The sequence below is a fragment of the Herpailurus yagouaroundi genome, unplaced genomic scaffold, assembly GCF_014898765.1.
Source record: "Herpailurus yagouaroundi ecotype Mexico unplaced genomic scaffold, PumYag 222, whole genome shotgun sequence".
Lineage (NCBI taxonomy): Eukaryota > Metazoa > Chordata > Mammalia > Carnivora > Felidae > Herpailurus > Herpailurus yagouaroundi.
Genome location: NW_024412453.1, coordinates 19,036,985 through 19,051,817, shown reverse-complemented (window position 1 = coordinate 19,051,817; position 14,833 = coordinate 19,036,985). Strand labels below are relative to the sequence as shown.

General features: G+C 59.7%; 1 protein-coding gene and 1 long non-coding RNA gene across 4 annotated transcripts in view; both read right to left on the bottom strand.

The window, feature by feature from the left end:
- LMF1 (lipase maturation factor 1) overlaps window positions 1–6,112 on the bottom strand; it is an 87,467-nt gene extending 81,355 nt beyond the window's left edge. For both annotated transcript variants that reach the window (XM_040459504.1, XM_040459503.1), the window contains exon 1: window positions 5,911–6,112. In XM_040459504.1, the coding sequence (XP_040315438.1) occupies window positions 5,911–6,082 (172 nt within the window). In that variant the 5' untranslated portion in view covers window positions 6,083–6,112. The remainder of the gene's footprint in view (window positions 1–5,910) is intronic.
- Window positions 6,113–11,079: 4,967 nt separating this feature from the next.
- Window positions 11,080–14,833, bottom strand: LOC121019750 (uncharacterized). 2 transcript variants are annotated; one of them, XR_005785763.1, is made up of 3 exons: window positions 14,726–14,833; window positions 14,545–14,615; window positions 11,080–14,167 (listed from the first exon to the last, which is right to left on the bottom strand). It is a non-coding gene; the product is annotated as an uncharacterized LOC121019750 (long non-coding RNA). The 2 variants fall into 2 exon arrangements; XR_005785762.1 differs by having other exon boundaries at window positions 14,545–14,827.

The window sequence follows — 14,833 nt, the reverse complement described above, 5'->3', positions numbered from 1 at the left end:
CCACATGCCCCGGACCCTCTAGGCCACATTCACCGGTGCTCCCCCAGGTGGAGCCCGGGCCCCTGCTCCCCCCCATCTCTTCCCCGGCCCGTTCCAGAACACTGGGGCTCCTCTACAGAGGGGCCTAATTAGCAGAGGCACATGCTTCCTCCCAGGAACCACAATTCACACTCCACTGCCACGAAGGAAAAAATCTGGGCTCACCAATGAGCTTCAGAATTTCTTTTCTTTTCTTTTCTTTTTTTTTTAAGTAATCTTTATGCCCAACGTGGGGCTCAAATTCACAACCCCAACACCAAGAGTCAGATGCTGTATCGACTGAGCCACCAGGTGCCCCTGGTCTCACCAATTAGTTTTAAAAAGCAATTCTAAGCAAGAAGCATAGGAAAAGTCCTACCTTACCTATCAGGAAACAATGAACATAACTTGGATTAATATTTCAGAAAAGGAAACCTATTTCAATTTCCGCTCCTGTTACAGAAATGGCTAAGTAGAAAGAAGCTAAAATTTCAAAATACCATAACATCTCAAAGCTAAACCAACCAAGTGAACCTAGAAAGGCTTAGTCAACCCCCACTGCAGCCCAGGAAGGCAGGAGTCAGCCCCCCATCCCCTAGGGTGGGGAGGGTAACCAAGAGAATGATCTAGAAGTGACCAGACTACCTAAATATGCATTATCAAGCATGTCTTCAAATGTTTTCTTTAAAAAACAAAACAAAAAAAAATTTTTCTCTCCCATTCAGATGAATCTCTAGAAGATTATAGCAGAACCATCCCCCAAAACGCCATTCTCCGCTGGCTGGTTCTTAATGACCGTGGTCACACTGCGGGTCTTGGCACAGGAACACCCAGGGCTTTTTCTTGACAGGCGGGAGCCGTAGACAGCTCAGAAACGGTGGCGGTACCTGTGTCTGAAACAACCTGGAGGCGTTTCACAGAGAACATTGTAAAGTCAAGCGAGCATCTCGTTAGAATCTGAGCGGCCTGGAGGACAGAGAAGAGCCCGCTTCCGTGATCTCTCAGAAAGAGTGAAATCTTGGAACAACACCAAATGATGAGGGATTTCTTTTGGTTCCGTTTTCCTTCCTCGAAATTTCCAAAGAACAGCTAAGAGTTCCGGAAGCACGATGCACGTGCCGGCCTCGCTGCCTCCATCCAGCTCGCTCCCGGGAGCCGGCCGTGCTGCTAGAGCCCAGGTGAGGCCTCAAGCATCCCGATAAGGAGCGCAACAAGCTACTGCCTTTATTTATTTCTTATTTTAAAGAGACGGTGTGAGCGGGGGAGGGGCAGAGAGAGCGAGAGAATCCCAAGCAGGCTCTCTGATCAGTGTGGAGCCGGATGTGGGGCTCCATCCCATGACCCTGGGACCACGACCGGAGGCGAAATCAAGAGTCGTATGCTCAACCGACCGGGTCTGCCAGGCGCCCCGCTACTGGTTTTAGAAAGTGCAGTTCCGACGCGCCTCACGGTACTCAAGGAGTTGTTGGGGGGCAAGAGGAGAGCTCTACCTCATGTAACCGAAGTAAGGGAAGCCGACAAAGCAAGTGCCCACACGTTCACGACAAGCACGAAGTGGGTAAAGCAAAAGCAGGAATTAGAGTTGGACCAAAAACCAGCCTTGAGACCCTTTAGAAGCAGGATTTTCAAAGACATGTCATTGCAGGGACTCCCCGGTAAGGGTGTGGAACTAAGGAGGTGTGCTGTCTGCTCACGAGTGACAGTCCCCTGTGCCCGGCACTCAGAGCCCCCTCTGGACGCTCAGCTGGCCAGGGCGTTCACATCTTCTCCATTACACCCTCACGTAGCTTCGTGAAGCAGCTTCTCCAGCCAAGTGGGGAGGCTTCATGGGGCAGGGGTCCCTGAACGGGGCACGTTTGAGACCCACTGGGATGTTCAGACAGACGTGGGCCTAGAGGCAGCAGACTGGGCAGGGTCAGAGGACCAGCCCAGAACTAGGGCAGGAGTCTCAGAACGAATGAGCACAGAGTCCCCTGAGAAAGAATGAGCAAGGGACACTCATGCAGATACGCCGATAAATCACAAGGACCCAGAGTGAAGATGGCAAGGCAGCAGAGACTCTAAAAACTTCCAGAGGAAAACACAAGTTACTCAGATGCTGCCGGGGAGGAAGAAATGCTGATTTGGCCTTGGTCCTGGGGCCGGGAACTTTCCAAGTGCGGGGACCGAGAGGAGCGTCTGCTGTTGTGTATGACAAGCCCCTTTCAACCTGACCTGGGTTCCCACCAACCAGGTGACCCTTGGGGCTTGGGGGCTGGTGGCCGGGGGACCCAACCTGTGATCAGCAGGTGGGAGACCGAGCTGATCACCCAGGACCGATGATCTCATCAACCACACCTGTGTCACGGGGCCGCCACAAAGACCCCCAAGGGAAGGGGCTCGGGAGCCTCCGGGCAGGTGAAAGGACACACGGAGGTGATGGGAGGGTGGTGCCCCCCTCCCCCCCGCAGGGCCTGGAGGCTCCAAGCCCCTTCCCCACCCCTTGCCCTGTGTGCCTCTTCCAGCCCTGTTGCCGAGAGTTGTAACCTTGACGATGGACCAGTAAACATGAGTGAGGGTTTCCCTGAGTTCTGTGAGCCGTTCTAGCAAATTATGGAGGCTGAGAAGGGGGGGGCGGTGAGAACCCCGACTTAGAGCTGGTGGATCAGAAGCACAGGTGACAGCCTGGATTTGTGACTGGCATCGGAAGAGGGGGTGGTCTCGTGGGACTGGGCCCTCAGCCCGGGGGTCTGCATAATGCCGGGTGAGACCGTGTCAGAACTGCTTGTGAGGGAAAACCCCCACGCACTGGATCCCAGAAGCGTGTCAGGAGAAAGAATAAAAGTGTTTCCTGTTAGGCATCTGGGAAAGAGCAGGGGTCAGACTATGTGAAGACTTCTCATCATCAATCCAAAAAGTTCTGAGAAAACTTGCTTTGACTGGGAATCACAGAGCCAGGCAAATGAGTAATTCCCATGGGTGTACAAAAAACACAGAAAATTCACCTCCAAATCCTTTCTTGAAAAGTTTGGGGTAAATTCCAGCAAAAAAGAGAGACTAAAAAGAAAAAAGACGGTGATATGAGATCTGAAAAACTGGGAACACAACCAGGAGAGAGTCGGGGGCCTCTTGGGTGGGTGGCTGGTATCCTGAGTGTCCACACCAAGGGGCTGGAAGCAGCGGGGGATGGGGGGAAGGGAGGGGGACACGGCTGGAAAAATATCCCACGGGGACAAAAAGCAATGACAGAGACAATCGGCAAAGAGTCAAGGAAATCCTGTGAAACAGGATAGAAGCAGAAATAAAACAGTGTCCTTCCCGCAAGCTCACAGGTGGCCTAACGACCTGCGGTACGCACTCTCGTCAACGTGCAGAGGGTGAAGCGCAGGACAGGGGTCAGTCACTTAGCCTTGTGGCGGGTCAGCGGTCCCCAAAAGCTATTATAAAACTCAGCGTCAAGTGAAGTGTGTGGACAGCCCCCATGGCAACCGGCATCGTGAAAAACCCTGGGACTTCGGAAACTTTACCAAAACCTTCTGGAAAAAGACCAGTGTGGGATGGGCGCCCGCTTGCCCGGGGCCATTTCAGCCACGGAACCTCGTCCCTGCAAGATGGGAAACCAGTTCCTTCATACGGCTGAAAAACACTGATCCTACCCCAAATAAGAGAAAAGATGGGGGGAAATGCCTCTGTCAAAGCCAGAGGGTGTGTGCTCGGCACCGGGCTTAAAACGTCGGCCTGACCCAGTAGCTCGGAACCGCCTCGCTCTCGCTGCAAGACAGACCTGCCAACGGAGATCAAAGGCAGCCCCGCTCATCTGAAAGCCTGAGCCTGATGCTCTCAAGCTGTGCTCCCTGCCAGCGAAGCCACCAGGGTTTTCCCACCGTTACAGGCCCCCTTTTAAACGTCTATTAAAGCTTCCTCGGGTAACAGCATCTCCACTTTCTGCTAAGTGACAGCTCGAACACACAGAAGGACTGTTTAATCCTGTAGAGGATAAAGCAGCGCCAGCAAGAACTATTTTTATAGTAACTTAAAAGAGAGGAAGGCGTGGCTGAACGCGCACACTGGCGACCCCACGGTCCACAAATCGCCCCAGGGTGTTGGGTCACCACTGTGCCCCAAGAGACGGGAAACCCAGACTCGTCCTCCTAGGGCGCACCCCACTCCCCAGTGTTCCTTCCGAGGGAAGGAAGAGCGAGATGCTCAGAGCCCATGGCGCAGTGGAGGCGGGCCAGGCCAGGGACCAGCACCCTCTGGATCCCCCTGGAAGAGAGCTGGTCTGCTCAGCCGGGCCATCTCAGTCTGGGACTCCCCGTCTCCACCGTTCTCCCCCCACACCCACACTGGTTTGAGAACCTGAGTGTGGGCTCATCCTGCATCTATCTCCCCGTGTAGACTCCTCCACTGCCCGCAGGCTCAGATGGCTTGTGCCCCTTCTGGGTATGGGGACAGGGGCAGGGAGGTGTGCTCGGCGCCTGGGGCGGGGCTGCTGAGGGCTGGGCAGTTCTGGGCCCGGTCAAATGTGGATCTTCCCAAACCCCGCAGGTGAGGCGGAGGCTCAGGCTTCACCTGCCACGGTACAGAGGCCTCCCCGAAGCCACGGGAGCAGAAGTGAGGCCTTGGGCCCAGCACGACCTCCTCGGCTGTGCAGGGGCTGTGCTGGGGCCTAGGTGCGGCTCCTGAGTGGGGGGCACAGCATGGGAAACACTGAGGTCAGGTGACTGGGCCGGCACAGCTAGTGGGCGGGAGCTCTGCGGGGGCACCCCTCGGCCCATCTCCTGGGAGTGGGCGCCCCCCAACACTGCCCAGGCTAACCGGGGAACCCAGCTCCCAGTGCGGATAGAGGTCAAAGGAGACCAGGTAAGAACTCACTTGCCAGCACTCTTGCTCCTCCAACTCCACCCCATCGGACCTCACCCAACCCGGCTGGGAGGAGGGGTGTGGAGGGGGACCTCCGTGTGAAGGGATGCCTGTGGGAGCTGCGTGGGGAGAGGAGCGTCCTGGGGGCCTGGGGAGTGTCCCAGGGAGAGGGGTGTCGGGGGAAGAGCCTCCCGTGGGGAGAGGTGTCCCAGAGGAGCAAGGCATCGGGGTTGGGGGGGAACCGTCCTGGGGTGAAGAGTGTCAGAGTAAAGGGTGTCAGGGGAGGAGCGTCCGGGAGGAGGGGGTGACCCAGGGGAGGGGTATAGGAGGGGAGGGGTGTCAGGGGAGGAGGAGTGTCCCAGAGGAGGCAAGAGTGTCAAGGGAGCGGTGTCAAGGGAAGGCGGTCTGGGTAAGGAGCGTCCTGTGGGGAAGGGTGTCCCAGGCAGAGGGGTGTCAGGGAAGGCACATCTCTGGGGAGAGGTGTCCCAGACAGGAGGGGTATCAAGGGAGGGACGTCTCAGGGAAGGGGCGTCTCGCGGGAGGGGTGTCCAGGAGGGAGGGGTGTCAGGGGAGGAGCGTCCCAAGGGGAGGAGTGTCCCAGGCAGAGGGGTGTCAAGGGAAGGCAGCCCCGGGGGCGGGGGCGGGGGGGGGGCGCGTCAGGGAAGGAGCGTTCCGTGGGGGAGGGGTTTCAGGGCAGGGGCTTCAGGGGAGGGACATCTCGGGGAAAGGGTGTCGGGGTGGGGGGGGAGGGGTGTCCCGGAGGGGGGTGAGGGGTGTCCAGAGAAGGCGGCCCAGGGGTGGGGTGTCAGGGGAGGGGTGCCCCGGGGGGAGGGGTGTCCAGGGAAGGCAGGCCGGGGGGAAGGGTGTCAGGGGAGGGCCGTCCCGGGGGAGGGGTGCTCCGGGGGGAGGGGCGTCAGGGGAGGGCCGTCCCGGGGGGAGGGAAGCGGGGGGGGCACCGTCCCGGGGCCGGGGGCGTCCTGGGGCGGTGGAGGTGTAGGCGCGTGCGCACAGGGGCAACAGTGGCCGCAGCCCCGAGCTCCGCGGACTCACAGTAAATGAAAGCGAGGGCCCTCAGGAGCACGATCCTGGTCAGCCAGAAAGTGCCCGTGCGGAGGCGGGCCGGGCAGCCTGTGGGGTCGCGCCCTGACTCCGGCGGAGTCTCAGGCTCGGGGCCCGAGTTCCCCGCCTTCCGCCTCCTCAGCGTCTCCTCGGGCGCCGCCATCGCGGGGCCGCCAGTGCGCGTGCGCGGGGAGCCCCTCGGGCCCGGACGCCCCGCCCACACTGGGAGGCCGCAGCTGGCCGCGCTTAGGGGCGGGGTGCGCGGCCCAGATCCGGGCGCACCGGGCGCTGCGGCGGGGAGGGCGCGGCCCGGGGTGGGTACCTGGGACCGCCTGAGTGTCCTCCTCCTGGAAAGGGGCTGAGCATTCACTCATTCACCAGCTCCCGGTGCACTTTCCGGACCTAGGCGACTGCCCTCATGGACCCTCACTCTAGGGTTGTTGGAAAGCTTGGGTCTGGCCAGGCCCAGAGTGGGCCTGGTCAGCGTCCCTGTGAGCGGCAGAGGCCCCTCGTGGGTCCCGCGCTCCCTCGGCGCGTCCCCGCGGTGTATGGAGTCGTATGCCGGCAGAGGAACGGTTGGGGGGGTGGCTTCACCCCAGGGCTCCCGGCTGCCACTGCCCAGGGTGTGTGGCCAGGTGTCCCACAGGTGTCCCTTTCCCAGCCCCTCATCTCCACTCTCCGAGGAGGATGTTGGGATGACAGGCACACAGCTAGCGAGGGGCGGCACAGGAAGCGGCTGCGTCCTGAAATCCGGCCGGATCCTCGAGCTCAGGTCAGCAAAACCCCCTTATGCGGCCACACACTCCTACCAGCTCTCAAGACTGGACCTCCAGCCACTGGGGAAAGTGGGGCACTGAGATTCACAGGAAAGAGGAGCTTACCCACCAGTGACCCAAGCGGAACCCTGGTGAGAACACCAGCAACTCCAGCTTATGGGGATAGAGCAACCCAGGCAGCAAGAGAGGTGTGCCGAGTGCGTGAACTCCTGGGTCCCCCTTAGGAGATAGAGGGTGCAGGGCAGGGGATGCATTAGACCTTCAGTGGCTAATGGGCAAACTGTGAGGTGCTTGGAAGCAAAGCATTAAGGTACGCGTGGGTTTTTCATTCTCCGCAGCTCTGTACATATTAAAGACCCTATTCTTGGGTGTAGGTTGCAAATGTTTGTCCTGGGTTTCTGTTTTGACTTCTCGTTCCGAGGGTTGTGAAATATAAATTACTGATACTTGTGTGGTCAAATCACCGGTCTTTCTTGCTTGTTTAACTAGATCTTTACCGTATGCAAGGTGAGCTCCATGAATCCTTCTTCAGCCTCCAGCTAGCTGTCCCCCACCTGCATTGTTGGGGTGATAGCACATACATGCATCATATAGTGTGAGGTTTTTAAAAAAAGTGCCCCCCACTTTTTTTTTCTTGCCATGAAAAAACCCTCCCTTCGGAGCTTAAGGGTGAAGTGGGACGTGTAACAGATTGGCCGGGGGTGGGGGTGGGGACAAACACCTCCTGCATCCCGGCAAGCCCTCAGGGGAGAGGCGTGTGCCCCAGAGCTCCCATCCTTGGGGACCAGAGGGACAGTTATTCCAGGTCCTTCCAGGCGAACCCACAATGCACCTCTCCTCTCCAGCATCCAGGTCCTGCGCTTGGGATGGGCCAGCACAGCTGTTTGGGAGAGCAGGGAGAATCTAGTGCCCCTCACCCTGAGCCCGCTCGAGTGTCCAGGCATTCCCCGGATGCGGGAGGTGCTCAGGGGACGGGAGGCACGGAAGGACAGCCCTGCCATCAGGTGTGACCCTGGGTGCTGCTTTCAGGTGGGGACAGGCCTCACAAAGGGCCCTTTGTCCTCAGCTTCCCCCGGCCGAGTTGCATTGTTCTCCCCAGAGAAGGGCACAATGGGGCATTGTGCAGAGCAGAAAAGGGCCCTTGTCCAGCATCCAGCTCCCTGGGCTCCAGGCTCCCTCTCCGGGTTTACCCAGGGTGGGCGAGGCCATCAGAGAGGTCTTCTGGGAGCTCATGTTCTATTTCCTCCGGGACCCGCCTTGCTGGGAGCTGACTGCAGAAGTCCAGCGAGTCTGAGGGGCCAGAACCCACGTGAGAGCGGACCTCACAGAGCGGGGCTCTGTGCTTGCCTGTTTCTGCCTGAATTTAATCAAAAGTGCACAAGTATATTATTCGGCATCTACTGCAATCTAGATGAACCTCAAAAATACCATGCTAAGGGGCACCTGGGTGGCTCAGTTGGTTAAACGTCCGACTTCGGCTCAGGTCATGATCTCACAGTTCGTGGGTTCGAGCCCCACGTCGGGCTCCGTGCTGACAGCTGGGAGCCTGAAGCCTGCTTCAGATTCTGCGTCTCCCTGTCTCTCTGCCCCTCCCCTGCTCGCACTCTGTCTCTGTCTCTCTCAAAAATGAATAAACGTTAAAAAGAAGTAAAAAAATATATCATGCTTAGTGAGAGTACCAAACACACCAGGCCACGTGTTGTCTGAGGCCACTCACACGAAATGTCCAGGGCAAGCAAATCTGGAGACAGAAAGTAGATCAGTGGGGGCTGGGGGCTGGAGGCAGGGGGCAGGGGGGCAAAGGGAACGACTGTTAATCTGTGCACGGTTCCCTTGTTTGATGACGAAAATATTCTGGAGCTAGACCGACGTGATGAAGGCTCAGCATCGCGAACACGCTGAGTGCCACTGACCCGTACATTTAAAAATGCTTAAATGTGAGGCCATGTGAATTTCGTTTCAATAATAATAATAATAATAATGATAATAAAAAACCCTACGTTGTATCAGAATCTCCTAGAAGGCACCCATTTTACATTTTGGAGTAAGTCCTGTCATTTACAGCAAACTTCCCTCTTCAGCTAGATTAGGGGGCATCTTACGGCTTTCGCATATTTAGATGTGGGTCCATCTGATGGTCCAAGGAGGCACTCCACTCAAAAACACATCTTGTCTTGTAAACCTTGAGGCTCGTGCTGGGGAGGCACAGGATGGCTCCGGCACACGAGGGTCTCTCCAGAACAACCCTTCACCCACACCAGGAGCCCGGGGCACGGGGCTCCTACGCCTACATTTGCAAGCCAAAAACTATACAAGAAAAAGTCAAGGTGGTTACAGAGGGATGGGTACGGAGCCCCGCGTGGCCAGAGCCAGAGAGGAAGAGCCCAGAAAAAGACGAGAGGGGAGACAGGGAGGCTTCCCTGAGAGGATCCGTCAGCTCAAGACCGGGGCTGGTGTCAGAGAGACCCTCGGACAAGCCAGAATCCCTGTAGGGGGGGGGGCCCCCCGGGGGGGGGGCCCATCCACGGCTCCTCCGGTACAGCCCAGAGCCGAGGCGCACACAGGCCCACAGGCTGGCCGGACTCCCAGCAGCTGCGGGCGGCTTCACGGAGGAATGAGCCCCGCGTCGGCACCTCGTCCAGCTGTCCCCAGGCACCCTGGCTTGGCAGCCCCCGCTGCACCGGGGCAATTGTCCCCGACGTGCATCTGCAGCTGTCTCTGGCACCCACGAGGACCCAGCTTGGGCCCGACCGAATCACCCACCCTTCATTTACCCCAATTTTTCATGTCCCGACATCTGTTGATGGGGGAACAGAACCCACGGGCGCAAACGTCTGTCACTTTCTCCTGGAGGGGTGGTCAGTTTGGGCGGGTCCCACCCTGACTGTGCAGCGGCCAAGACCCCGGGTGATGCTGGCAGGTGCAGGTGGGGGTGGGTGAGCAGGTGCTGGGCCATTTGCTGGTTTTCTGGAACTGTGACTCACGGACGGCTGTTCCGCTTGGCTCGCCCATCTCCTCTCCTGGCACCATCGGCTCCGGGCCACAAGCACGCTCATGCCTGCACCCCAGCGGGAGAGGCGGCCCCGCGTGGCCCTGCACGCTGGTGCGCCGCGACCGCGAGGCGAGAGGACAGCAAAACACCCCGGTGCCGTGGCATTCCGTGGCCGCAGAGCCCTATGGGGCCAGAGAATGTGCCGCGAAGTGTTATCTCTCAGAGTGGGGTCCTGACGAGGAAGAAGTTTTGGAAACCGCCCGGGCCGGGGGGGGTCACAAACAGGAGGCCTGCAGGCCGAATTCTGCTCCCAGAGCTGTGTCAGTCACCAGTCACCACGATAACGCCGCGTAGCAAACAGCCTTGAAGCTGTTGTGTTGGCCGGAGGTGCTGCCCGTCGAGCGGGGCTCAGGTGTCCATCTGTTGTCAGCGGGTCCCTGGCTGGCCCTCGGGATGACCGGGGCCTCTTTCCAGCCACCCACAGGCCATACAGCCTCACCCACAGCAGATTCGACGCTCCCCTCCCGATCGGGCTCCAGAAGGGACCCACATCCAAGGCCCCCAGTTTGGTCCCAACCTTAGTTCGTAGGTGAGACTGAGGGCTGGGCTGGGGGGGCTTGTCCCCAACACCGTCCATCGCTGGGTCTCACCTTCCTACGGCTCTCAGCCAGTGACTAAAGCAGACACTTCATTTCTGAACGGGATGGGTGGCGTTCTCCCTGAAGAGGGGAGGTAGGCCCAGCGGTGGGGACGGGCTCTGGAAGTTGCTAGCGTGGAGTGATGAGGGGTCACAAACGGAGAAACAATAAACACGAGGCGTTGGCTACCACAAGCCCCAGCACCCGTGCACCTCAGCTCACGCAGGGGCCACGCTGACCCCGCAGAACACACAGGCATTCCGGACCCCTCTGCTGCCCAGAGCAACCCCGGAACTCACCCGAAGTCAAAGGGCCACAGGGGACGTCATCAGGTCCCGTGACCTAGAATGCTCTCCTTTCCAGAACTCCAGTGCCTTCTCGGGGAGATCCCCGCAGCTCCCTCCTACCCCCTTCCACACCCTGAGGACAGGAGGCCGGGGCGGGCGGCCAGCTTTCACGCTTTGCTAGAACGCTTGGCCAGCAGGGGTCCTTGCGGGTTTGCAGCCAAGGAAGCGGGCCGGGTCTGTGCCAGCCAGAGTGCCAGGCCCCGAGGGACTGAGGCAGAGCAGCTCCACAAACTGCCCCTAACCTCGAGCTTCAGGGGGCAGACCTCTGCCAGTCCTGCTCTGAGTCTCCCTGGTGGGCTCCAAACAACCACCAGCTCTCCCACTTTGCTCAAGGCTCCCGCCCGAGAGTGTCTTAATTCAACCCTCCTTCGCCAAGTTCAGAAAAATAAATACTTGGGACACAGCGGAACTCTTTTGACAGGGTGTGTTTTAATTTGCCTCTGGCACCGCTGCGTCTCTGGAACCTTCCGCGGTGGCAGAGCCATCCGGGGCCCCTCGCTCCGAAAGAGGATTTTTCTCTCTGATATTTTCATTTCAAGCTAGCATTGGCCTTTTCCGGTCGTAATGGACACAGGGCTCTGCTTCCGAGGGGTCCCGGCTTCGACATCTTGAACCAGAAGCCTCATTAAATCTGAAAGTTAAGTTCGGAAGGACAAGCATAGCTCCCGACAGCCTATTTGGGCTCGAAAGCTGGTTTTCTGGAGTCACCTTCAACATCCTGGCTCCCCTCCTGCATGGGGGTTGAGAAGCCCTCTCCCGGCCCCACTGCCTCTCAGAGGAGCCCAGGGACCAGAACCCAGAGGGGCTTGGTGCACGGGGGTTGGGGCTGGGGCCCAGGTGGTGGGAAAGGGCAGGGGGCCTGGGGACTGAGGTCCAGGGGCAAGAGCCCATAGGAGCCAGGGGGCCCATGGTCCAGAATGAGGGTAAGGTTTGGGGCCCAGGGGAATGAGGGTCCAGGAGGAGGGTGGGGTCTGGGGTCCGGGGATCTAGGAGCCTGGTATCACACAATGCCCATCTGCACAGACGAGGCTTACGGGATGGAAACGTCCAGAGGAAGGCCCAGGCAGACCCCAAGCCTCTAACACCTCAGCGGACTCAGTTTCCCCGCGGGTGGTATGCTGGTGCCTGGCCAGCTCTGGCCAGACGCCTGGCACTCGCCTCCACCCAAGGAGGGCTCTGCATGCAGGCCCCAGGACCCTGCCTGAGGACGGTTTGGGCTGCGGAAGCAGTCTCTGCTTGCCATCAAAGATACACACTGAGACCTGAACGTCGCCGGTGGAGTCAGGAGCCAGGCCCAGGACGGGGAGAGGAGAGATGGATGGGCACAGCCGGAGGCCGGGGGGTCGCGTCCAGCAGGGGGTGAGTGGAAGCCAGAGCAGAGCCCACAGCTGTTCCCGACACATCTGCACAGCACATGTCACTGGGCAGACAGCGTGCGCCGGGCTCAGCCCTCCGGGCTAAGCATTGCCCTCTCCCCCGATCTTCTCAAAGAACCGCCACAGGAGGGGGTCCCACTGCCCTGTCCCGTCCCGTCCCCGGTCACCCCTGGGCAGGGTGGCTTTCCTGATCGGCCTCAGAGCCGGTGACAAGGTGCAGCCTGGAGCACATTCACCCCAACCCGGCGGTCGGGAGGTGTCCTGAGGACCAGCACCCCCCACGGGCTGGCCCAGAACACCCTGGTCCTGCAGGCAGGGGAGGGGGGAATCTGGGCATGATCTCCCGGCGGCCTCTGCACACACAGAAGGCGAGGGGCAGACACAGCCAGCTTCCAAGTGGACATCAGCCCAACCGAGGAAGGGCTTTGACCCAAACCAGAAGGTCCACGCCAGCTGGCAAACTACATCGGGAGGGGTGTTTCAACAAAACGCTTGGCCCGGAGCCCTGGGAGTCTGTTACTGGGGGCCACTGGACTCCTGGCGCCCCTGTGAGCCCCCTCGCCTCTCGATCCGAGACCCAGCAGGGCAGGACGGGGCTGTCTTTGCGGAGCCACTGCTCAGAGCTGATCGCTCATCTTTGTCCTGGATGTTTGGTTTCTGCAGACCAGCCAGTAATTAAAAGCACCAATTAATCTCTGAGACCGAGCTGGGGTTCCCAGGATGTGATGCCAACTGCTTCAGGCTGGCTCGCCGAGAGGCCCAGGTCATGGCTGCAGACACACAGGGGACATGCCGTCCCTGGGGCTCACGGGCCCATGTGGCCTGCGCCCGGTGCCTTTCTCTGAAAGTCTGCACAAACTGTGGACGTGGCCTCCCTGGCTGTCCAAGATGCGGGCCAGGCTGGGGGTAGGCAGAGGTCAACGCAAGGAACGAGAGCGGGGTACCGTTCTCCGTGGTGGCCTCCTCAGCAGCCCTTCCTTCCCATTCAGCCTGTCCAGCGCCACACATGCACACACACGCGTGCACACACGCAGGTGCACACACACACACAGACTTCCTATGCACCCCTAGAAGCCAAGGGCTGGGGGAGTTGGGGGCCCTTTGCCTGGAAGAGGTGTCCCTGGGGCCCTCCAGGCCCAGACTGGCCAGGTCTTGTAGGCTTTCAGGGTGCACATCAGCCTACACTTCCTTCTTCCCAGGTGCCCTTGGAGCCTCTGCCAGGGGCCTAGGTCTAGAATGTTCACGTACATCACCCATCCTGTGCTCTAGGGTCTCAGGGCCTTTGTACATGTTGTCCCCCACTACCCCCCCCCCCTGGGGGGGTGGCCTTTCCTCTTCAAGCAGTGGGAACCTTCAGGTCTCAGCTTAACGTCACCTCCTCAAAGGTGCCTTCCGGGACCCCCCACCCCCCAGCATGGTGAGTGTCTCAGCTCCATGGTGTTTGCCCACAAAATCCCCTGGCACAAAGCAGGTGCTTCATCAATCCTGGTGAAGACAGGAACGAACCACAGCCACACCCTGGGACCCACCCGGGGCCTGCCTACCAGCTGAGGACATGAACTGAGGGCAGCACTAACGAAGGATGAGTCTGGAAAGCACACCGGCAAGTATTACAGGCCTTCCAGAAGGTCAGGAGGCTGTGGGGGCACTCCTGGAAGCCACCCCATGTGTGTGCGGCCGGCCCTGGGCTGACGAGCTGGCACCTGGGTGCCGCCTTGTGGGGAAGTGCACACGTATGCTCTCGGCCAGCCGGGGGTCAAGGCCTGGCAGGATAGGCGCCTCCCCAACCATTCTGCGGGAGCTGTGGGCTGCACGTAAATGACAGGCGCTCACCGGCAGCCCTCCCAACCCCCAGGGTGCTCAGTGCGGCCCAGGGGACGTGAGGGTGGGTCCTAGGACCACACACCCCGCACCAATGTGTGACCTGGGTTTGGCACTCCCCCAGCCCGGCCTCTACCCTCCGAGGATCCCAGTGGCCACCTGTCCGTGACTCTCTGTGGGCCGGCAGGAAGCAGGGAGAGGCTACCTTACCTGGTGTCCCCAGTGCAGCCCCGGGTTTCATCGTCCTTGGAAAAGCAGGGCTCTTCATGAAAACCCAGACATGGTGCCCAATGTCACACTGGGTGCAAGGAGGGATGGGGTGGGGGGAGCGTGGAGGGGGGAGAGAAGGAGAGTCTGGGCCAGGTCCACCAGCCTCGACACTCCATGAAACTCCTGCTTGCACTGGCAGGGGGCAGTAAGTTCAAGTTCGGCGGGTACCCCCAGGAAACCTCCCCTTGGGCCCTCCCTGAGTCCTCCAGCTGCACAGTGGGGACCCCAAGTAGAGGGCAGGACCTCTGAGGGGAAGCCAGCACAGGCCAGCAGGTAAGGGTGTTCCCTGGAAGGTGACAGAGCAAAAGGAGACCAGACACAGGACAGGAGGCAAGAGGACAGGCCACTCCCAGAGGCTCTGCCTCTGCCATCAGGTGCCCCCCCCCCGCCCCCAGGGCTGTTCACCTTAGATGCAACACCCCCAGTGGCACTTTCCCGTAAGGCAGGAGATCAGGTTCCCTGGGCAGCAAAGCCCACTGAGAAAAAAAAAAAAAGCAGCGCCTTGGGGTCACCTGCAAGTGGCAAAAAATCTGGGCAGGCAGGCACCCCCCTCCCTCTTAGGCCCTAAGGTGCCCCACACAGGCACCTGCATGTTTTAGATGCAGGGCTGCGGGGTCCCTGGGCAGCCCCAGGGCCAGTGAGGCGAAACCTACGTCCCTAGATGGGCAGCTGAGATGGACAGGGCTCCAAGGCC